This window comes from Octodon degus, unplaced genomic scaffold (genome assembly GCF_000260255.1).
Source record: "Octodon degus isolate 3935 unplaced genomic scaffold, OctDeg1.0 scaffold00067, whole genome shotgun sequence".
NCBI lineage: Eukaryota > Metazoa > Chordata > Mammalia > Rodentia > Octodontidae > Octodon > Octodon degus.
The window spans coordinates 6338067-6361436 of record NW_004524643.1 but is presented as its reverse complement, the minus strand read 5'-3'; the positions used below and the strand labels follow the sequence as shown (position 1 = coordinate 6361436).

At 36.1% G+C, this 23370-nt stretch overlaps 1 protein-coding gene across 4 annotated transcripts in view; it reads left to right on the top strand.

Annotated features, from left to right (window-relative positions):
• The window catches only part of Btbd10 (BTB domain containing 10), a 70368-nt gene that overhangs the window by 33170 nt on the left and 13828 nt on the right, over window positions 1-23370 (top strand). For all 4 annotated transcript variants that reach the window (XM_023719402.1, XM_023719399.1, XM_023719400.1 and 1 more), the window contains 4 exons: window positions 13040-13236; window positions 15197-15488; window positions 19025-19127; window positions 20641-20761. In XM_023719402.1, the coding sequence (XP_023575170.1) occupies window positions 13083-13236; window positions 15197-15488; window positions 19025-19127; window positions 20641-20761 (670 nt within the window). In that variant the 5' untranslated portion in view covers window positions 13040-13082. The remainder of the gene's footprint in view (window positions 1-13039; window positions 13237-15196; window positions 15489-19024; window positions 19128-20640; window positions 20762-23370) is intronic.

Below are 23370 nucleotides of genomic sequence, written 5' to 3'. Positions count from 1 at the left end.
AAATGGATGTTTTCTTGGCTGTTTGAAACGGTGTTATACATGATACAAGGAACCACTTGCATCATCTTAAAAGTATCGACAAATGTGATATTTTGAAGGTTTTATCAGAATGTAGGAACTGCTAAAAGGTGGGGGATTCTGCTCCTGCTTTTGCAAGAATGGTAATATTTTGGAAACCAAAGTGAAAAGGACAATTTATGACCAGGTAGGAGAGAAATATTTTGGAATGGATTTGAAAATTGTTGTGGAATGGGTTTGTTAGAAATAGATAGACTGGGCTGGGGAGATGACTCAGTGGTCTAAATGCCTGCCTGGCAAGCACAAGGACCTGGGTTCGAACTTTGGCACCACATGCTGTACTGCCAAGCTGGCCACTGAAACCAGGCATTGTGGCATATGCCTGTAATCCCAGCTTTGGGGAGGCCAAGTCCGAGCTGCGTGGTGATACCTTATACCAAATAAATAAAATAAAATATATTAATAAAAAAATAGATTGCCGGGCATAGTGGTGCAAACCTGTAATCCCAGCACTCGGAAGACTGAGGCAAGGGGATTGTTATGAGTTCGAGACCGTCCTGGGCTACAAGGTGAGCTCAGGGTCAGCCTGAACTGCATAATAGGACCCTGTCTCCAAAGACAAACTAGTGGCAGTATATTTGGACTTGAGCTTTGCTTTTAGGCAGTTTTTTTTTTTTTGTTGTTCTTTTGTTTTTTAATTCATGGATGTAAGGTAAGGGACCTAGTTACCTACTAGTTGATTGTGTTAATTTTGATTTTGAATGAACTCATCCAAAGCTAGTTTGATCTTGAAAGATGGTTTTATTCTTTGTTTTGTTGTTCATCTGGAGGAAATAAATTAGCAAATTTGCTGTTAACAATGAAGAGAGATGGGCAATAAATAACGTATGGAATGATCCAAAATTACTTCTGAGGTGGGATTGTTGGACTAAATATAAGTGAACTTTTTGGTTCATTTGAAAATCAGTATTCATTATGGTAACATGTCTTCATAATACCACATAAAAAAGACCTAAAGGTGCAGTTAGTAAACTTGACATAAAGCAGTAGTACAGTGTGCAACCATCATCTCTTCTCCCAACCCAGACTGTCTCAGTTAAATAAATGCATAAAGGAGCCACTCTACTGTGTACTGAGCTGTTGTTGCCACTGGTTCTGCATATATCAAGGAGAAAGAAAACAAAGAAGTTGGATGCCTTAGAAGCTTGGGGATCTAAAAATTTAAGAATATTTTAGGCCAGCTATGGGGTAGATAGTAAGGAGTCTCAATAAAAGCTTTCTACAAGTATTTGGAGATCGATTGATCGATCTCTCTCTCTCTCTCTCTCTCTCTCTCTCTCTGTCTCTGTCTCTGTCTCTGTCTCTGTCTCTGTCTCTGTCTCTCTGTGTTTTACTATTCTCTTAAAATTTTTTTGTAAATACATGTTTACAATACATTTTGATTACATTCATTGTGGAGAATTGATACATGCACATAAAGAGTTGTCAAAAAGAAATTAGGCTTTCTTTGAGTCATGAGGTTAGGAGCTTGAGATCTGAAATTGAGCCCCTTGAGTTGTATCTGAGATCTACCATTCAGTTAACTCTCTGATTTCAGACAGTCTTACTTCAGAGATGTCCATAATTCTGTGTGTTCTTTTCTTTACTTCTATATCAGACGTCTCCCTTCAGAAGAGAGTTCTAATTTGACTACTCGAAATGGTGACTGTCCTATTTATTCCTGCTTTATTTTTCTTCATAGCACTTACTGCGGTATAAATTTTAGTATGTTTATATATATTTTGTGTTTTCACTAGAATGTATTACTTTTGAGGGAAGGCATGTTCTGAGTTGCATCCAAGACTAGAATAGTAGAGATGGAGATGGTGTCTGATCGATTCCTCAGTTTGCAAGAGTGCTTCTTTAGTTAGCAGCATTTCCCTTAAAAAATGCTCATAAGCCAGAAACAAGGTAATAAACATTTAAAACAATTGTTTTTAAAATGGTCCAATTCCTTACATAACATTAAAACTATTGTTTAGGAAAACTTTTACCTTTCAGTAGAATATGTAAGATGTTTGCGCGTTCTCACTCTCTTTCAGAATTATTAGTATTGAAGTCTTCAGTGATTTTAGTTGAAATTTGAAAAGATGTTCTTAGTGCAGTCATACAGCAGGATAATGTGTAAGGTCCCTGCAGGGAAAAAAGAAATAAGGAAATTAGGCAACTAAATTAACCAGGACAACATTTAACTAATACACGTTCTAAAGAAAATAAAAGAATACTACAAAATATGTAGTTAATGAATATTGTGGTCTCAGGATTTATGATTAATGGTTTTGATTTAGATTTTTTCTTCTAGAGTGCAGGCCAAATAGTTCAGGAGATTGAAGTGCCTGCAAGCCCACGAAGGGGCTGGAAGTTTGATCCCAGGTATGCCGTGCTGGCCCTGCCTGGGCGCATGCTGAGAAGACTATTAAGACTGGGTGTGGTGGTGCGTGTCTGTAATCCTAGCACTTGGGAGGCTGTAAACAGGCAGATCCCTGCAAGTCTGATCTAGTAGTGAGACCCTGAGCACTCTGTAGACCCTTATCTAAAATACAGGAAAAACAAATAAATAGATTTTTCTTCTAACTTTACTGAGTGATATATGTTGATCTGTGAGATTTTGAAGTGGTGTTCAGTTGGTTATGGTAGTTGTTTTTAATCTGACTGTTGAATTAAATGTATTTTGTTTCTTGAGACATAAACCATGGAAGTGTATGCAAGAGTCTATGTATTTTGGTGAGGGAAGTACAGTGAACTCTGGTGAAAAAGCATGACTGGAAAAGACTATTAAAAGAATGACTTTACTTGTATTATATAAGTGTAATAAATAAAAAGTTATTGAAATGGCTAAGTAGCAGCTACTGGTAGAGTAACTGCAAGCCAGAGATATTTTGTCAAGAAAGCAAGTTTTCCAATGTACCCTTTGCTAAGGTTTTTGTTTTATAATTTTTTTATTGGTACATTTCAGGTGTTTATATAATGATTAAATTCAAAACAGAATTTATACCTGTGTATGATATAACTTGATTCCGTCTTCCCCAGTTCTTCTACCTTCTTTTCAACTCCTCCTTTCCCCATTTACAAAAACTGTTCTATTTTTTTCTTTTTCCTTTTTTTTTTTTTTGTTTAACTTTTCCCTTCTTTTCTCCCTCCATTTCTTTTCATTTTTGATTTATTTTTTTGTTTGAGACAAAGCCTCAAAGATTTTTTTTTTTTAATTTTATGAATTTAAGACAGCATCTACAAGGTATACAGGGTCTCACTATGTAGATTGACTCATAGTGATTCTCATGTTTTCAGCCTCCCAAGTGCTGAGATTACCGGTGGCCGCCACCACACCCAGTCTCAATTGCCTTCTCAGTTTGTGGTACTGGGGATGACACCCTCTCCTGCACTCTGCCGAAGCAGGCATTTTAATCCCCTGAGCTATCTGGATGGCCCTGCAGAGATCTTGCTTGATCTTTGTTTGAGATCCGTCTGCTTTAGTTTCTCCAGTGCTGGTATTGCCAGTGTGCACCTCCACCTAAACCCAGTTCAGTGTTTCATTATTTATGGGCACTCATGAAATCTCTCCACAATCAGAATAATGAGCATGTGCACCACAAAGTTTCCTTGGAGTCCCTTCTAGGTTTTCGCTTTCAACCTCTATACCTCACCCCCATGTAACCGCCAGTCTAGTTTTTGTTTTGTTTTTTGGTACTGGAGATTAAATCCATGGCCATTGCACTAAGCTCCATCCCCAGTACTCCACCCCTTTTCTTTTTTTAGTTTTGAGATGAGTTCAGTTTCATTAAGTCTTTCAGGCTGGGCTCAATCTGTCCTACTGATTCAGCTTCCCAGAGTGTTGGGATTAAAGGTGTGCACTACTGTACCCACTTTACCAGCCTGTTTCCTGACACTGTGCATTACTTCTTTTACTTCTTAGAATTTTATGTAATTGGTTTTGGTCTGTCTTTCACTACTTACTTATTGTGAGATTGACTAAAATTACAACTTGTGTCAGTAGTTTATTGTTTTACTATTTAGTCTTATTCCTTGTATAGTTTATATCTCTGCCTTAGTCATTTTCTGACCACTGGAACACATTGCCCAATGTCCATAACTTAAAAGAGGAGAGAAGTTTATTTTGGCTTACTTTATTTAGAGGCTTTAATCCGTAGTCAGCTGGCTGCAAGGCAGGAAGGGTGTGGTGGAAAGATCTGGTGGAGGAAAGCTGCTCCTGTCAGGGCTATCAAGAAGGAGCTGGAAAGATGTGTGTCTCCTTCCGTGCCTTCTGTGACCCACATCTGCTAAACAGGGATACCTCCTAACAGGACAGTCAGCTGTGAATTTAGTGATGGATTAATAAGCTGATGAGTATAATGCCCCCATGATCCAAACACCTTTGGAAAGCCCACCACTCACTACATGAGACTTTTGGGGAGAACATTCTAGATCTAAACCATCACAACTCTAAATAGTTCATCCATTCGCTTGTTCATAGACATTTAGGTAGTTTTGAGTTTTGAGCTTTTATAAGTAAAACTACTAAGAATGTCTGGGTACATGGCTTTACTTTCTTTGAGTAATTACAAGGTGGAGTGGCTAGATTATATGGCTAGTGTATATTTAACATCGTAAGAAATGAGCAGTTTTCTGATTTCCCAGGTGGCATACATTCTACTACCCCTACAAGTTTGAGTTCCATACATATTCCATATCAGCACTTGATACGATCAGTCTTTTTATTTAGCCATTTTAACAAGTACATATCTTTATGTACCCTACCAACAAGTCCTCTATCAGAAATGATTTGCAAATATTTTCTCCTTTCCTTTGATTGATTTTAGTTTTGATGAAGTTCAATTTGTTTACAAATTGTGCTCTTTATTTCCAGAACTTTTAAAATTCCAGGTTTTAGATTTAGATCTGTACTCTAATTTGTGGTAATTTTTATAAATGATGTAAACTGACCAAAGATCTTTCTTTTTTTCTTGAAGTGCTAGAAGTGAAGTATCCATTGTATATTTGTTTGTTCAAGTGTCATTTGTCTTTCTCTTATTCTTTCTGAACACTTACTGAAATTAGTTGTCCATGTATAGGTATGTGGGTCCTTTTATGGAGTGTATAAATGGACCATTGACCTACTTGTTTATGATTATGCCAATAGCACATCTTTGTGTTCATTATGATGGCTTTTTGATGTCTTTAAATCAAATTTTGTTAATTTTACAACTCTTTTTACAGGTATTTAGATTATTCTTGGTGCTTTATATTTTTGTTTTGTTTGTTTGTTCTTGGTGCTTGGAATAAAATCCAGGGCCTTGGTGAATGCTAGGCATACATTGTACTGCTGAACTTACTCAATTCTCTTTCTTATAAATTTTGGAATTAGTTTTTCACTTTTGATGAGAAATCCCATTTTTTATTGGAACTGTGTTGTATTTATGGGTCAATTTTGGGAGAATTTTTATCTTAACAGTACTGAATCATCTTGCTCCTATAAGTATTTCAATTTTTCAGTGTTACAAATGACTTTTTAAAAATTTCATTTTCAGATTTTCCTAGTTTAAATAAATGTAGTTGGTTTACAAAATAATGATCTTGTATTCTTTAGCCTTACCAGATTCAACTCATTAGGTAGGTCTAATAACTTTTTGTACTGGAAACAATAGTAGATAATCATGTGGTCTACTAATAAGGCTAGTTTTACATCTTTAATAGACTAAGTGCCTTGTATCTCAGGTAATCAGCTTTTCAGGAGGACAAGTTTACTTGGTTCACTGTTTCCAAGATTCAGTTCATACTCAGTTGGTCCTGTTACCCTGGATCTTCAGTGCTATAATACTTAGGGCAGGAGCTGCTCATTTTGTGATGGCCGGGAAGCAAAAAAGAATAGGCGGAGTCTAGATCCCAGTACCTCCTTCAGGGTCACTCCCCCACAGTGACCTAACTTCTTTATATTAGGTCTCATCCCCTACAGGTTCCATGGGCTCCCAATAGTAACCTAGGCTAGTCACCAGCCTTCAACACAGGGTGCTTTTATGTTATTAAAGTAACACCTTCTGTATCTTTTTTTTCCATATTGCACCTGCTAGAATCTTCTGAAGAGAAGCATTGAAAGTGGACATCCTTTTCTTTTTTCTACTGGTTAGGCAGAAAGCATTTGCTTTCTGACCAGCACATTTTCCATAGGTATTCTTATCAGATTGGTGAAATTCCACTGTATTTGTACATTGCTGGGGGGTTCTGGGGTGTGTGTGTGTGTGTGTGTGTGTGTGTGTGTGTTTATTTTTAAATCAGGAATTAGGTTTGAATTTTTGTCAGATACATTATATATATATCAAGATATTTTTCTTCTTTGATTTGTTATTATGTTACATTGGTTATCTTTTGAATATTCAATTTTGCATTTTTAAGATAAATTTCAATTTTGTTATTATCCTTTTATATATAGGATTCTTTGTTTTAAAACTTGTTTAGAATATTTACATCTATAGGAGTAGATGTAAATATTGTGCATGCTGGCAGGCACAAGGTCCCAAGTTTGATTCCCACTACTGCCAAAAAAAAAAAGAATATTTATATCTGTATCTTAAGGTTTTAGTTTTTGTTTGATTTTGGTATCTAAGTAATGCTGACTTCGTAAAATTAATTAAGAATACTGCCTTTTGTGTTCTCTGGGTTGCTATTATTTCTACCTCTAAGGGTTGGTAATATTCATTAGTGAAGCCATTTGGGTCTAGATCTAGAGGGTTTTTTCGGAGAGATTGTTTTAAATTACAGATTTAGGGCCAGCCTGATAGCTCAGCAGACTAAAGTTCCTGCTTAGGCAGAGCACAGGGACCAGGTTCCATCCCTGGCTGCCATGCTTGTGCCGTCCCTGGGGTGTGCTGAGACAGAGATTGAGACTGGGCCGGGTGGCACATGCCTGTAATCCCAGCTCTTGGGAGACTGAAAACAGGAGAATCACTAAGAGTCCGATCTATGTAGTGAGACCCTGTAGACCCTATAGACGCTATAAACCCTGTCCTAAATACAGAAAGAAAAAAAAAGATTTAATTTCTTTACTATATATAGAACTATTCAATTTAGATTGTTTTACCTGATACTATTTTTTCTTTTAACTTTTCTTGTAGTTCAGGTCCTTCTGATGACTTTGTCTTTTTTTGGTCTGAAAATGTCTATATTTCCTATTTCTCTGTTTACTTCCTTATTTATTGGTTTTTGTGAGACAGTCTCACTGTATAGTCCAGATGGCTGAGAAGTTGCTATTAGTCCAACGTGATCATAAACTACCAATCTGTCTGTTTCAGCCTCCTGAGTGCTGACATGGTCCTGACATGGTCCACCCCCATGCCTGGGTTTCCCCTTTATTTATTTATTTTATTTTTTTCTATATTTAGGACAGAGTGTACCCGGTCTCACTACGCAGATCAGACTCTTAGTAATTCTCCTATTTTCAGCCTCCTGAGTGCAGGGATTATAGGTGCGCACCACTATGCCTACTCTGCACTCTGCCTAAGCAGGAGCTTTAGTGCACTGAGCTGTCAGGCTGACCCTTCCCTTTATTTTTGAATGAGGTTTTCGTTGGGTACAGCAATCCTTAGGTCAGCTGAGTTTTACTTGACTTTTTGTTTTCTTTAAAGTGTGTGTAGAATTTGTTATGCATATTACATGTGTGAGCTTATAATTTCATCAAATTTGAGAAAATTTCCAACATGATTTCTCCTTTTTCTTCAATTTCCATTCCTTTAGGGTCTCTTATTTACAACAGTATTTGACAACTTGAGGTTAAAGCACAGCACATTCATGCTTTATTTTCCTGTTTTCTGTGGTTCAGTTTGGATGTTTCCTGTTACCTTTCTCCTATAATTTATAGTACCTCATTAATTCCATTCAGTGTGTTTCTCATCTCAGATATTGTCACTTTTATCTGTGGAGCTTTGGTTTATGTCTTTTTTATTTTTTATAATATTTTGGAAAAATTTGACTGTAATTCAAATTAGTGGCTTTATTTTCTAATTCTGATGTATATGTCTGTCCTGGATTGATTTCAGTTACTCTTTCTCCTGCCCTTCAGCCTCCATTATGAATTATGTGCTCCAAGTTTGTTGCATGCTTGGTAATTTTTTATTTGATACCATGTATTGTGAATATTACCTTGCTTGGTCATTTGATATGCTTCCTATAATTATTCTCCGGGTTTTTTTTTTGTTTTTGGTATTTTAAAGGCTTCACTTATTTGGAAGCAGTTTGGTTGTTGTGGATCTTGCTGTTAAAATTTAGGTTTTGTCATTACTCTTCTCTCGTTTCTAGGACAAATATCTGATACTCAAAATGAAGAAAGAGAGGTTTATTTAGCTCCCAGTTACTTGGAGGTTTCAATCCATACTCGGCAGGCTCCAAAGCAGAGCAGCACAAGGTGGAGAGCAGCCTTTCATGGACGTGGTAAAGCAGGGAGAGCGAAGGGAAGACTGCAACTTAGGTAGCTGCCTGGCTGCCTTCCCCTGCTCACACTGTAGTGCCAGTTACCTGCCCCAGGGCGAGTGCAGCATCCACACCCACAGCGATTAATCAGAACTCCAGAAGCCTCCCCATGGCTGTGTGAGGCTTTGGGGACCACTAGACACAAACTAACAGATCAGTCAGGGTCACATTTCTCATTTCAAAGGTTAAGACTCCTGGTTCTTTCCCCAGTGCCCTATGAATTCTGAGCATTTTCCATATGGCTTGTGGGATCAGGCCCTATTCCTAACGTTGTGTGTGTGCGGCTATTGTTTCTTTGAATCCTTTCTGTCCCTGGCCTTTGGTGTGTACTAATATTCAGCTCAGTACTCAAGGACTCTGCAGCTCTCTGAGATTTGTCTCTGTGCTGCTCTCCTTTAGTTCTTTATTCTGAGAACTCTCGCCATCTTTTATCCCAGCATCTCAGCTCCATATCTTTAATACATAGTCCCTTGGGTTCTGTCCTATTTTTCCCTCTGTGTATTTACTCTGGAAATGCCCTCCAGATAGTAAATTGGAGCTCTTGCAGATTTTATTTCATTTACTTTGGAACTTTAGGGGCTGATGTTCTATGTCTTGCAAATCATTGTTTCACGTGTTCTGTCTTTTTTGGAGTTAAGACAGAAGAGTAAATGCAGGCTTTGTTGTTCTGTCTTGGCTGCAAACAGACTTTGGGCCTGAGCCTGCTCTCCTCTTTCATTTCCTTACCTAGCTTCAATTCCTGTGCCTGGAACTCAAATGCAGACGGAATCAGAGCTGACCCTTTTGAACTTACTTGTCCTTATTTTATTTTTCACATTGTTTTTACCTTTATTCTTTTCCTGGTCTGAAATTATTTTATTGTATTGAAAAGACTATATTTAGTCTTCAGTGCCATTTGATTTTGAAGGTCTGATTTAGGGTGCATTGTATCTGGTAATCAAAAGATGGAAATATATTATGACACCTCAGGCATTTGTTTAAAATCTAAGCAGCTTTGAAATGAAGCCAGTAGCTCAGCAGAATGTTTAGAATTTTCTAACCTTCTAGCTACAAAGGTATTTGGCGGAAATGCTTTCTCAACCAATTAATCTGTTTGGCCCTTACACTGAGCATTTAGCCTGCATTTGCCTTACTTGTAATTGAGCCTTTTCCATTAAAGTATCAGACTAATATTTAAGAAATGTGCTTTCTTATAGTTGAAAGTGATTAAAACTTAGAATAATTTGAAGTTACTTGTTTTCAACATGATCTTTGTTCTATTAATGTTTATTCCTTTTTTCTTGCTTTAGCAAATGAACAAGAAATTCCAGTGTTTGGAATTTCTTTTTTCAAGATAAATGCATTAGGATCTTTTGAATTGTTCTAAGTGAAGAAAATGTTATATTTTAAGAGTATAATTGTTGTGTGTTACTTTTTACTAAATATAAGATTGAGTAGAATTTTTTTTCTTTAGTTTTATAAGAGTCAAAAAAATTGATAAAAGCTAACAGGCTGTCATTTCTATACAAGTACCTTTTAGGATAAATAAAAGTGCACCCTATATTTTGTTCATAATTTCTGTTGTAGATTTTTATAATGAAATAAACCACTAACATAACAAAAACTGTTATAACTAAGAAACTAGCAAAAAGATGATCTTGAGATACTAAAGAATTTAAAACTTCTGAATCCCTGGGATGATCAAATTTTAACTAGTGTGGTTTTGGTAAGAATACTGTGGAGAGAGCAGTGGAACAAATCAAAACACATTAGTCTACTAAATGCTATGCGATTGACCAAAGCTTGATAGTTTGGACTCTTATTATCCTCATTTGTGATAACTAAATGATCTAGCAGGTAAAGGCGATCTGTGCTAGATGCGTTGCTGGCCTGTGCACTTGCTGTATTTGTTTAGTTCTCATACATTCCCCCCCCCCCAAGTAATACCTAACCAAACAGTACTCAGCCTTGAAAACTAAAGATCCAGAATGCCAGCCCCAGCCAGCCTATCCTTGCCTCACCCACCAGGACTGTTGCCTTGTTTGGTGGCTACTCTGTAAGGGAGGTAAGATAAAGATAGGCTGAAAGTAGATAGAATCTACATTTTATAGATGTAAACCTAGGTTCCCAATATATTAAGAAACACTCAAAATGTCAAGAAACATTAATATTAATTTGATTCAGAGAGAGAGAGAGAGAGAGAGAGAGAGAGAGAGAGAGAGAGAGAAAGATTGTGTGTGTGTGACCTGAGGATTAAACCAAGGTGCTCACATATGACAGGCAGATGCTCTATCACTGAGCTACATCTACATTCCTTTTTGTCTTTTGAGACAGGGTCTCATTAAGTTACACAGGCTGGCCTCAAGCTCAAGCCTCCCAAATAACCAGGATTATGATGACATACTGGTGAACCTGATGAATCTAAGTCATTATTCTAAAGTCATGAAGTTCTTTTTATTTCTAAAAATACTTTTAATTTTAAGACTATGAACCCCATTGTATGCTAGCATGGTAAATTTCCAAATTGCCTTAGGTCAGGTTTTTTTGAATACTCTGTTTTACAACCTGCATTATATTTTGATAATTAAAATCTTATCAGTTTATTAGGGCCTAATGTATGTCTTCTTCCTTTGAGTTTCTAAGGTATTTTTTATTAAGTATTGCTCAGTAGCTGTGAATCGGATATAGGTAGTAGCTTTACATTTAGAAGTTGGTATAACAGATTTGTAAGTTTCTCCACTTTTTTGCATTACTGCTACACTTAAGATTGGATATACTACAGAAAGAACCTCTTATTTTAGGTATTTACATAGCATTGTGCATGCATGCTGCATATAACTTAATATATTATAAGTTGATTCTATTAATTAGACTTTTAGTTGATCAGTGTTCTTAGTCACTGTATTCACTTTATTCTATGAGAGATTTTAAACTTTAAAAATTCTGATCATTATAGTTCAGTTTTTCAGAGGCTTTTCAAAAATATTTTTTGATAGGGTCTGGCCCTAGTATAAACTGCTAAATTATGGTGGTCATCAACATGGCTGAAGCCCTTAAAACAACAGCTTATCTTCCCAATGACCACTTCCTCCTCCTTCCCCACTCCAGCCCTGGATACAGTTTCCTCTCACCTTTCCCACACACACAGGAGAGACCCCAATCATCTCCTTACATGTATTTAAAACTGCCCCTCAAACTCCACCCCCAGCAGACTCCATGAAAGTCTCAGCTTTCCAAGGCTAGTGAAATAGCTCAGCAAAGTGCCTGCTTTGGCAAGTGCAGGGACCAGGGTTCGATCCCTAGTCCTTCATGCCGCACCGACCCCACCCCCAGAGCCTGCTGAGCTGGCAGCTGAGTCCAAGTCTGAGTTGGAGCATGGTGGCGCATCCCTGTAAACCCAGCGCTGGGGAAGCTGAAAACAGCAGGATCACTACGAGTCCGATCTGCACAATGAGACCCTGTGCCAAATATATAAATAGGAAAAAAGTCTCAGCTTTCTTTATCTCAGGTCAGAGGATTTTCCCATCTGCCCTTGATCTACTCTGTGTCTTTGGAGTTAATAAACATTTCTTATATCTTTCTTTTTACTGCACTGCTGAAAAACCAATCAGTTTTTATTCATAGTATTTGAAGAGTTCTCAGAATGAATTGAAGTTAGTATTTTTGACAAGGACATGAGTTGCTTTGCCCTATCCCTACCTCAGTTTTTCAAGTATTCAAGAAACTGGTAATTTTTTTTTAATGTTTTTTTTTTAATTTTTTTTTTTAATTTTATTTATTTGTGTGTGTGTGTGGCCAGCTCAGCCCACCAGGGGGCGGGGCTGGCTGGCATGTGGTGCTGGGGATTGAACCATGGTCCCTGTGCTTTTGCTAAGCTTGTTCTAAGTAGGTGCTTTAGACCACTGAGCCATCTCACCAGCCCCTTTTTAATGTATTTAGTACAGGGTCTACAGGGTCTCACTACACAGATCAGACTCATAGTGATTCTCCTGTTTTCAGTTTCCCAAGCACTGGGATTGCAGGGGTATGCTACCATGTCCAGTCTCAATTGTGTCTTAGCACGCCCTGGGGGGCAGGGCTGGTACTGCACACCAGGGCTTGAACCAGGGTCCTGCGTCTGGCTAAGCAGGCGCTTAGTCTGCTGAGCTATCTGGCCAGCCCAAGAAACTGGTGTTCTTAATACTACAACTCCTACTTCTACTGCTACATGTAACTCAAAAGTTTGAATTTTAGTTTTCTCATCCATAAGAAACTGAGTTCAAATATGTGTTCTTCACACGTATTCCAGAATTTATACAGCCTGCAAGTTTGAGATAAATTAGACTAAAGAATTGGAAAGCAAACTTTGTGCATTGACTGTATTGTACACAATGAAATTTTTCCCAGGTGCGATTATTGCTAATAGAATTAGAAATAACATTTACAAACTTTTGTACTTAAAATATAGGTAGTTCATGTTGTATTTTTCTTGTTTTGTGTTTTCCTTTAAAGTATTTTGTGATCTTACTTTTCTGCTTTTATGGTTAATTTTTTTCTGTCTTACCAGTACTTGCTCACGTGTTGCTAGAGGAGGAGTGGACAACACCAGAATGAGTCTGCATGGTGCTAGTGGGGGACATGAGAGATCAAGAGACAGACGGAGGTCAAGTGACCGATCACGAGATTCATCTCATGAAAGAACAGAATCTCAGCTCACTCCTTGTATTCGAAATGTTACTTCTCCAACACGACAGCACCATATCGGTATGTAAAATCAGCTAACATTCTCACTAGTTCATAAAAACAGGCAGTGACATTGAATTGTGTCTTAATACCTGAAGAATAAAATTAGCTTCTTCAATTCAGTTGTTTTTATTCTAGTTGAGTTTGGCTCTTACTGTGAAAACAAATCTTATTAAGTGGAATTTGACATGAATATTCTGAGTCTGGGACAGTCTTACCAAAGGAAGTAGCTTGAAACACCTTTGGGATTATGAGACATAGATTTTTTACAAAATTTCTAGTTGTTGTCATATGAGATATATAACAGTGGTTTATTATAAGATTATTTGTAGTTAATTAGTGATAAGAATCTAATAATTCTAACAAAGTTAAAGCATAACCATCATGGGGTTATTTATTCTGATTTTTTACAATGTCTCAAATAATAAAAGCAAGATGAAAGGGAAGTGGGAAGTGTTTTATATTTTAAGTAACTAGTTCAGGTCTTTCCCCTCCTTCCCACTCATTACTATAAATGAACATTATTATTGCAGGTTAATACACTGACTGTAAGGTACAGTACCAATCCAAAGCAGATGTGGCTAAGCAGTGTGAGCTTGCTGACTTTCATTTTCACCTAGGGAAGACAGTTGACTTTGTTGGTGGTGGATATATAGTGCAATGATAGAGAGTATACTTAGCATGAGCACAATCTTAGTTTTAATCCTCAGTATATGGAAAAGTACCCCAAAACAGATTGAGGCTGAGAGTATTGCTCAGTGGTAGGGTACTAGTTTAGAATGCTTAAGACCCTCGTTTCAATCTCCAGCATGCACATACATACACACACACACACACACAGATACTTTAACTGTACAGGATAGTTTCTGATAGTTTGTTGTAAATCAGAATTATTCATATTAGGGGTTAATTATACAGAGAAGTTATTAATATCTAAGTCGGTCCTGGAAGACAAGTTACTGTTAATAAGCCAAAACTTAACAGAAGTTGTAAGCAAGGATATACTGGTCTAGAGTCTGAGAACAGGATAGCAAAATATAATAAATGGTTTTATTAAGCAAATTTTGCTTTTGGGGTGCTCCCTCAGCAGTATGGAGACAGGCAATAAAAAGGAGGTGTCAGAGTGTCTCTGGAGACAAACCTAATTATATAATCAGTAATGCTGTACAGAGTGTTCTAAGTAGCCTGAGTCATGGAGGAGTTTGGCAAAAGCTGATGAAACTGAGGAGAAGGAGGTACATTTTTTTTAGGTCACCTTTAAAGTTAAGAGATCTATCCTCTAAATAAAGCTTACCACACAATCTTAGTTTCTGCTTCCCTTTGTAGACAGTTGAAGCACCCAAAGAAAATTTTCTGAATTTAACATTTTATACCTGTGGAAATTATAGAGAATAGTTAGGGATCCATTCAAATGTATGGCATTGCTTTATTCTATGACATGAAAATGAGAAGAAATCAGTATATCATCAGCTGCCAAAGCCACTTTATTTTGTATATACCTAAAGGCATTTAAAAAAATAACTACTTCTTACTGTCCTTAGTGAGTTTTCTTTCGTGTTAGATTTTTTTGAGATAAACTTTTTACAGTGCCCTTATTAATATAATGAGATTCCTAAGTTTGTACTTTATGTTCTTAGAATAGTGTTACCTCTTTTAGTAATTAGGGCAGTTTATAATAGTACTCTTACTAAAATTTTTGACTAATTTTCAATATGTATTTGACTTATAAGAATACTCAGCTTTGTGTTTATGTACTTCTAAGGTGGAGTAATAATACAAAAATCAGTTTTCATATTACTCTGAGTAAAAAGTAATTAGCTGTTTATCTCTTTTAAAGGCCATAAAGAAGGTTTTAGGAAACATTTTGATGTTTTGAGGTTTGTGATTTAAAACAACTTTTCTAAATCTGGTATTTCAAAAGATATGTACAGATCTTGAATTCTTAAAATAAGATTGATAAATGTTGATATCTTTATTTCAGAAAGAGAAAGAGAAAAAGATCATAGTTCTTCTCGTCCAAGCAGTCCTCGTCTTCAAAAAGCATCTCCAAATGGTTCAGTTAGCAGTGCTGGGAACAGCAGCAGAAACAGTAGTCAGTCAAGTTCAGATGGCAGCTGTAAGACAACCGGGGAGATGGTGTTTGTATATGAAAATCCAAAAGAAGGCGCTCGGAATGTGAGAACATCAGAACGAGTGACGCTAATAGTGGATAACACTAGATTTGTTGTGGACCCATCCATTTTTACTGCACAGCCAAATACAATGTTGGGCAGGTTTGTATTACTGCTTTTATGTTACTGATTACAAAGCATTTTCACAGCCATTATTTTCTGACTTAAGCTCGATAGTAATTCTCCATTGTGATCTCCTGTTTGAAATTTTGTACATGAAAGAATAGTTTTGGAAGTTAAATTATTTACTTCTGTCAGAATAACAGCATTGTAGAACAAAAAGTAGAACTTATATTAATTTCCAGTGTTCCTGTAGTATAAGTAGGAACAGAACACTTTATTTAAGTTAGGATATTGGAAGATCTACACAGATTGAGATCATAGTGAAATACAGTAAAGAAACTTCCAACCTGAAAGATACCTGGGACGAGTTTTTGTTTTCTAGAGGTTAAGAGCAGAATATATTTATTGGGGAGAAGAAAGCTTCTAAGAGAGAGAGAAGAGGACCCAAGTATGTTGCCTTCTAGGGATTTTCATAGAGCAAATGATGACACAAGGCAGGTCTAAGGTGGGAAACACAGAATTCACAAGGTGGATATGAGGTGGGACAGAACTGTGGTCAACCATTAAGATTACATGTATAATTGATCAGGAAAGACTGATTAAATTGGGATTAGATGGGGAAGCCAGTTGAGCAACATGCTAACATGAATACAAAACGGGCTTTTCCTGTAGAGGCTTGGGTTGGTGACTCTTCTTGGCTTTTTCAGGGTGCTTGCTGCCTGTTTAGAATATCCAGTCCCTGATACCTATCCCTAGGGACATGTATGGGTGCATTTGCTTAATCTTTGTCTTGAGGTCTAGCCCACAGCAGAAGTGCCTGTTTCTTCCACAGCTGTGTGGTATCTTGTCTTCTATACTGACTTCTTTGAGGACCTAGCCCTGACTCACTACTTATACTATTTCTATCTACTCAGTTGCTTAAAACAATAGGTTGAATTTAACCCGGTGAATTTAGCAATGATGTTTCTTGATTTTCCAAACCATCAGATATAGAAAATAGCAACATTATTTATGAGAAAATAGTTTTGTTAGCTAATATGAGCATGAGTTGTCAATTTCATGTATATACTTTGAGGGAGCCAAATAAGGAATACCATTGACATGTGTAGTTAGTAGAATGAAGGAATTGATAGTTATCTTTTGATTTCTCCTGATAGTTACAAAGTTTGTAGTTATGGGAACTGGAATCTAAGGATATAAACAACATAGACTTGATTTTCAACAGGTTTAAAACATGGATCAGGTACTTTCTAGTTGTGAAATCAGTATCTTTGTGAAATTAAATCAGTATCTTTTTGTGAAGTTGAATGAAACAATAGGTAAAATACAATAGAAGTTTACATGAGGTAAAATCTTTGTCTTGAAGTCTAGTTTACTTATTGATGACTTTATCTTGTACTGACATCTTGGTATGTGATTTGCTAGTGTCTCAATATAGAATAAATGCTAACATTGTGATACTCCATAAGGGAAAACTACTGATGGAAGCTGTTAGGAAGATGACTTGACATTTCTAATAATACTTTACATACGATTTAAAACAGTTTAAAAAAAAAAATGGATATTTGAAATTTTGCTTCAGCTGTTTTTAAGATTATGTATTCATATTGATTGGAAAGAATAGCATTCCCCTTTTGTGAAAAGTTCAAGCATTTGAGGAGATTGCATGACATTTGATTTTTGAGTGACTGCCTTTTTTTTTTTTATCCATAAAAGCCTCTTTTCATGTTAGTTGACTAATGAATATCTTTGGGGATGAAAATTAGTATTCATAGAAACTGGAAAGCAGTTAGCATTCTTTTAGAAACTGAAATAAAAAAGCTTTGTTCTTCCCAGGTTTTTGTGTTACAACAAAAGAGGAAACTATTTGAAATGGGAAACCATTGAATAAAATATTTAGGTTAGCCATGTTTACTTTAGCTAATGGTACCATTTCAGCTTTCTTTAATTCTGGTTTTAAAATTTTCTTGAGTACTGCTTTAAGCTTGAATTTGATTGAAAAGACATACTTTGCAAATTGTCTCTCTTCTGAGTTACTGCTGTTAAAGGGTAAACATTGTAACTTGAGCAGATACAGTCCATTTGTATTTTCTCTTTGTGGCACTACAGATTGAACCCAAGGCCTTCACACTGAGTTACATCCTCAGCTGTTTGTTTGTTTGTTTGTGTGTTTGTTTAGAGAAAGCTCTCACTATATACTAAGTTGCCTAGGCTGGGCTAGAACTTGTGGTATTCCTGCTTCTGCCTCCCAGAGTACTGGGGTTATAGGCATTACATTCATCCATCTTATATTTTTATTACATAAACATTAATATTGAGATTTTAAAAATTCAACTCTTTGTGTATTTTTCTCTTCTCCACTCTTGTGTATCTTAGCATTTGCTTGGTTGTTTTTCAATTCTATAATAGAAGCCTATAAATTTTGAGTAGGATTTCGTTTATTTATGAAGGATTGAGAAACATAAGACAGCCTAACTTGCTTGCATCTTACTTTTTCCAACTTTAGTTTGTTGTATGTGCTGCATTAAAGCACTAATGTAGCAATGAAAACAAGTTCTAAGGAAAATATATAATTAAAACAAGTTTTAAGGAAAAGAGAATAGATAACATCCTATTGTGTTAATATCCCTTGGTTTTTGAGGACTAATCAGGCTCGCAATCTCCCAAATGAGTGGATGGCAAAGGATAGACTAAAAGAGACAGATGGAATGATTGCAGGGCTCCAGGAGGATCAAAAACCCTGTCACAGAATTTCAGATTCTCTAGTTTAAGACAAAAAACTTATCTAGGCAGCCCTATTTATTTAGCTAATCAAAACAAGGTGGAGAATACTGAAGAAGATGCAGGGATCTGGGAAGGACTTGGGAACCCCCTTAAAGACTTCTCCAAGTAATACATTGTATTAATCTAGGAGAACAGTGTCATCTGCAGGAAGGCCTTCACCACAGGAGTGAGATGCCTGCAGCTACAGTCTTTATCTAGCTTTTTGAAGTTGGAGCCAGGTGTCCTCAGCCATGCTACTGTCTTGTCCTTTGAGGTGCCATTGCTTCACTCACTGTTACAGGCCGCAAACTCCAGACAAGGGGCCGAGGCCTTGACAGGCTCACAAGTAAACACAAATAGCCAGTTGGTTAATATAAATCCTGCTCAGAGACACATTGTATTTGTCTCCATCAATTCTTTTCTTTCACAGATAAAAAATCACCTTTGCCTAAAAATGATTTTTTTTTCTCCTAAGTTGGAAAGTTCTTCAGCTCCTCAACTTTATCATTTGATTTTACCATAGCTTGATGAATCTACTACTGTTTCTTCTTAACGAATATTTTTGTTTGTTTTTGTGGTGCTGGGGACTGAACTCAGCCTTACACATGCTAAAGAAGTGTTTTACCTGTGAGCTACATCCTCAGCCCACCCCCTGATAATTTTAATATGCCTTCATTTGTAACATTTGCCAGAATAAATTTCTAATAAAAATTCTTAAACTAAATTATATAGTTTAATGCTTAAATGATGATTATTTTTCACTTTTGAAGGAAGTGTCTGTTGATGTGTATTTTAATTATTTACTATGATAGAATGTTTGGGTCTGGCCGAGAACATAATTTTACACGTCCCAATGAGAAAGGAGAGTATGAGGTTGCAGAAGGAATTGGTTCCACTGTATTTCGAGCCATTCTGGTAAGTGTCTCTTACATGTATCAACTTATTTATTTGGGTGTCTTTTTGGAGGTATGGCTGATATTGTTTTTCTTTAAACACTATTTAATTCATGTTTATTTTAGTACATAGTGATAATATGATATAAAAATGAATTTTATAATCTTTCTGCCATAAGATAAAGACTCACTTCTTAGGTCTGCATAGCCAGTTCTTTCAAGCATTTAGTAGTAACATGTCTAGAATTATATTACTCTTGTCTTCTTCATGTTCTTAAATACAGTGTATCAGTCATTTTTGCTAAGTAAGAATGAGTCTACTTGAATCATATCTTACTGCTTGAGGCTAATAATATGAAAATTTATGAACACTTAAAAATTGTGCAGAAAATTGTATTCCTTAGCATCCTTGTTTTAAACTAAAAAAAAAGTTTTAACTTTTTGTTTTGAGGATTATTTGAATTAGTATTACGGAGTCTCTCCTTATTATTTCAAGTCATTGATAAAGATTTTACTTGTAGATTGTGACAGTTTGAAAATATAGTTTCCTTAGGGCTTTAGGGGGGAAAAAAAGAGGGAGGATCCTGAGATGGAAAGTCAATATGAAAATTGGTTGATCTAAGCAGGTTGTTGGTACTTATCTAAGTATTAGAAGATGTTTTGCTTCTACTGATACCCTGACTTTAGAAATTTTGTAATCCAAAATTGTGTACTATAGTTCTAAACCTCAAAAAGCTTAAGACAAGTTTTAATTTGGGTGGAAGCTTCCCATACTTTGATTTTACTTCTGTGGAGTTGACACAAAGAATGTTGATAATGTACATGGCTATGGTACATCTTCCATGTGATTCAAGGCCCAGTCCTGACAACTTTATAAGTAGATTTGTAAATGATGGTATTTATTGTAATGATAAGGAAACGTTGAAGGATGGTATTTAGACAAACTCTAGTGTATCTTGGCACTTAGATATGACCTTACAATCTTTACTAAAAGCTTTAAATTTTGTGAGATTCTCTAGGTAATACAATATTTAAGGTAACATTATTTACTACCTTACCGTTTAGAAAGAACTTTTTTTTTTTTTTTTTTGTCGGAACTGGGGATTGAACTCAGGCCCTTGCTCTTGCCAGGGAAGTGCTTATTCCACTGAGCCATCTCCCCGGCCCAAAAAGAACTTTTAACATATTACGTAGTTGTATAGAAAAGATAATTTGTTTGGGAAAATTATAAGAATTGATGTGATGTAGAAAGATGAGCTGAATGAGATAGTGGGAAGAATTAGTCTAATTATCTGTGCTTTTAAATAATTATATGCCTGGATAATTCAGTGAATCTATCTGGGCCTGAATTATCCTTGTAGGTAAAATTAAAATATTGTTTGGTGAACTGAGAATCAAGCTAAGTTTTAAAATGTCATAATTGAGAAATGCCAGAGCCTCTGCTGTTTTTCAAAATGCTCTTAACTCAGCACTGATAAGTTTTAGCTGCCTTCACTCCAGGTATTTTATGCATTTTTTTAATTTTTATTTTTCAGGATTACTATAAGACAGGAATAATTCGTTGTCCTGATGGCATATCTATTCCTGAGCTGAGAGAAGCGTGTGATTATCTCTGTATCTCTTTTGAATATAGTACTATTAAATGTAGAGATCTCAGTAAGTATGCTGTTTTGTAGAATTGTGACAGATTGTAATGAAGTCTTACAAAGTGGCATTTAACCAGTAAAACTTCAGATATTTGTTTAATTGAATTATAGTGTATTGTTGAACAATGGAGGTTATTTATGAAGTCTGTAGAATTCTTTTTTTTTTTTTTTTTTTTTTTTTTGGTGGAACCGAGGATTGAACTCCAGACACTTGCGCTTGCCAGGAAGCACTTATTCTACTCAGCCATCTCACCAGCCCCTGTAGAATTCTTTATAATCTCTTTGTGTAATTTTTCAACTTTAATAATTTGTTTTTAAATGAACTCTTCTAGTGTTCCTCCTTGACCATTTCCTATAGCATTTGTTATCAGTCTTTATTTCCTGTTTTGGGAGCCCTTGGTTAGTTGTGATTTGACTTCATTCCTCAGATCACGTAACCTAAAATGTACAGTAGCTTCGTATTGCTGTGTGAGATGATATCCTGAGCATTATAGAAGATACAGATAATTCTCGTAAATGGTATTGGTCATTGCAGCTCAAATTGATTCCCTAGCCCAGACAGACAGACAGACAGATAATTGTTAAAGTGGAGTATTAGCATTCTGCCTTTCCAAATATTGATGTTAGCAACACTGTGAATAGTACATTTTTAAGACATTTATGTTAACTATAACCCTCTTTTTCCCATTTTAATTTTGACCTAACTCCTTGAAAAATCAGTATTATTATTAAGCTTGTTCCTCGGTGTCATGTTATTTTCACCTAACAGATTTAAAGCCTCTATTAATAAAAAAAAATAAAAATTAAAACCAACAGGACAAAGAAAGATCTATCTCTGAATGTATTTATCTGTAAATTATATTTAAAAGTTTAGTCAGCTGGGTATGGTGGAACATGCCTTTAACCTTAGCACTTGGGAGGTTGAAGCAGGACTCTTAAGTTGGGGGCCCAACTGGGCTGCATTGTGAGTACACAGCTTGGCCTACATGAGACCCTCAAAAACAACAACCACAAACACTCAACAACTTAAACTCAAATAGTTGAACAGTTGGGGATCCACCTATAAATATGAAAAGTTTTTTTTTTCACATCTTAAAATATGGTTTTAGTTGCAACCATAAGTATTGTAATTCTTTTATTTCAAGTTTTATGTTTTCATTCGTGAGACCATTTTACTTAAATTTTATATAACTAGATGTTGAAGTTTGCTAATTCTGATTAAAAATACACTAGGATTTCTTATACATGATAGATTTTTCTTCAATACTTTAGATTTGTGTCATTTGTTGTTATATAAAAAATCTTCATGTGAAATATATTATTTTCCTAGACTTCTAAACTTATATTTATAATTGTTTTAAAATTGTGTTACTGAAAATTTAGAGATTCTCAAAGACCCTATGAAGAACAGTTGATGTAGGGGAATGAAACTCTCAACCTGAGATATATATAAGAACATATATATCTGGGGCAAGTTCATGTCCACTAAAACCAAAGAATGAAGTTTAGGAGCAACAGATGTTAAGAGCAGAATATATTTATTGGGAGGGCTGGGGAGATAGCTCAGTAGAATAAGAAGCACGTACCTGGCAAGCACAGGGTCCTGAGTTCAGTCCCCTGTACTGCAAAAAAAAAAAAAAATATATATATATATATATATATATATATATATATATACATATATATGTGTGTGTGTGTATATATATGGAGAAGAAAGCTTGTGTCTGAGTGGAAGAAGGGGACTCAAGTGGGTTGCCAAGGAACGTGCTTTTTCTAGGGATCTTTATAGAGCCAAACCATGGGGTGAGGTGGATCTAAGGTGGGAATCCTTGCACGTGAAGTGGGACAAAACTATGGTTAACCAGTAAGATTACAAACAGGATTGCTCAGGTCAGATTGATTAAATCTGGATCAAATGGGGAAGCTAGTCATAGCAAGTGGCCTTGAATACAGAACAGGGGCTTTTCCTGGAGGGGGTTGAGTTGGTGACTCTTCCTGGCTTTTTCAAGGTTACTGATACCTATTTAGAATATCAGTCGCTGATGCTGCGGGGAGGTATGTGCTGCATTTCTTTACTCTTTTGTCTTGAGGTTTGACCCATAGCTGGAGAATCTGTCTGTCCCAAGTTGCAAGATAGCTTGTCTCCTTGAGGGCCTAGCTTCCTCTGACTGCCTGTAATGTGTCTAATTCAGCTGCCTGCAACAAAATTACACACACATATATATATGTATGTATATGTATGTGTATATATATATATAAAATTTTATATGCGTATGCATACATGCATATAAATAAAATTTTATATACATGTATATATTTTGAGGGAATTTGAGGAAATTCTAGTCTTGGGAAAGTGTAAAGAAATATTACAAGTGTAGACTTATCCTAAACTATATCTTTTTTTTTTTTTTTTCCTCTAGTCTGTATCTTTATTGACTATTTGGAATGGCACTTTGCACTAAAACATCTATCTATAGTTCTGTCTTAAGAATTTATATGTATTTACAGAGCCGGACATGGTGGTGCACACCTGTAATCCCAGCACTGAAGAGGCTGAGGCAAGAGGATTGTTGGGAGTTGAGACCAGCCTGGGCTACAAAATGAGCTCAAGGCCAGCCT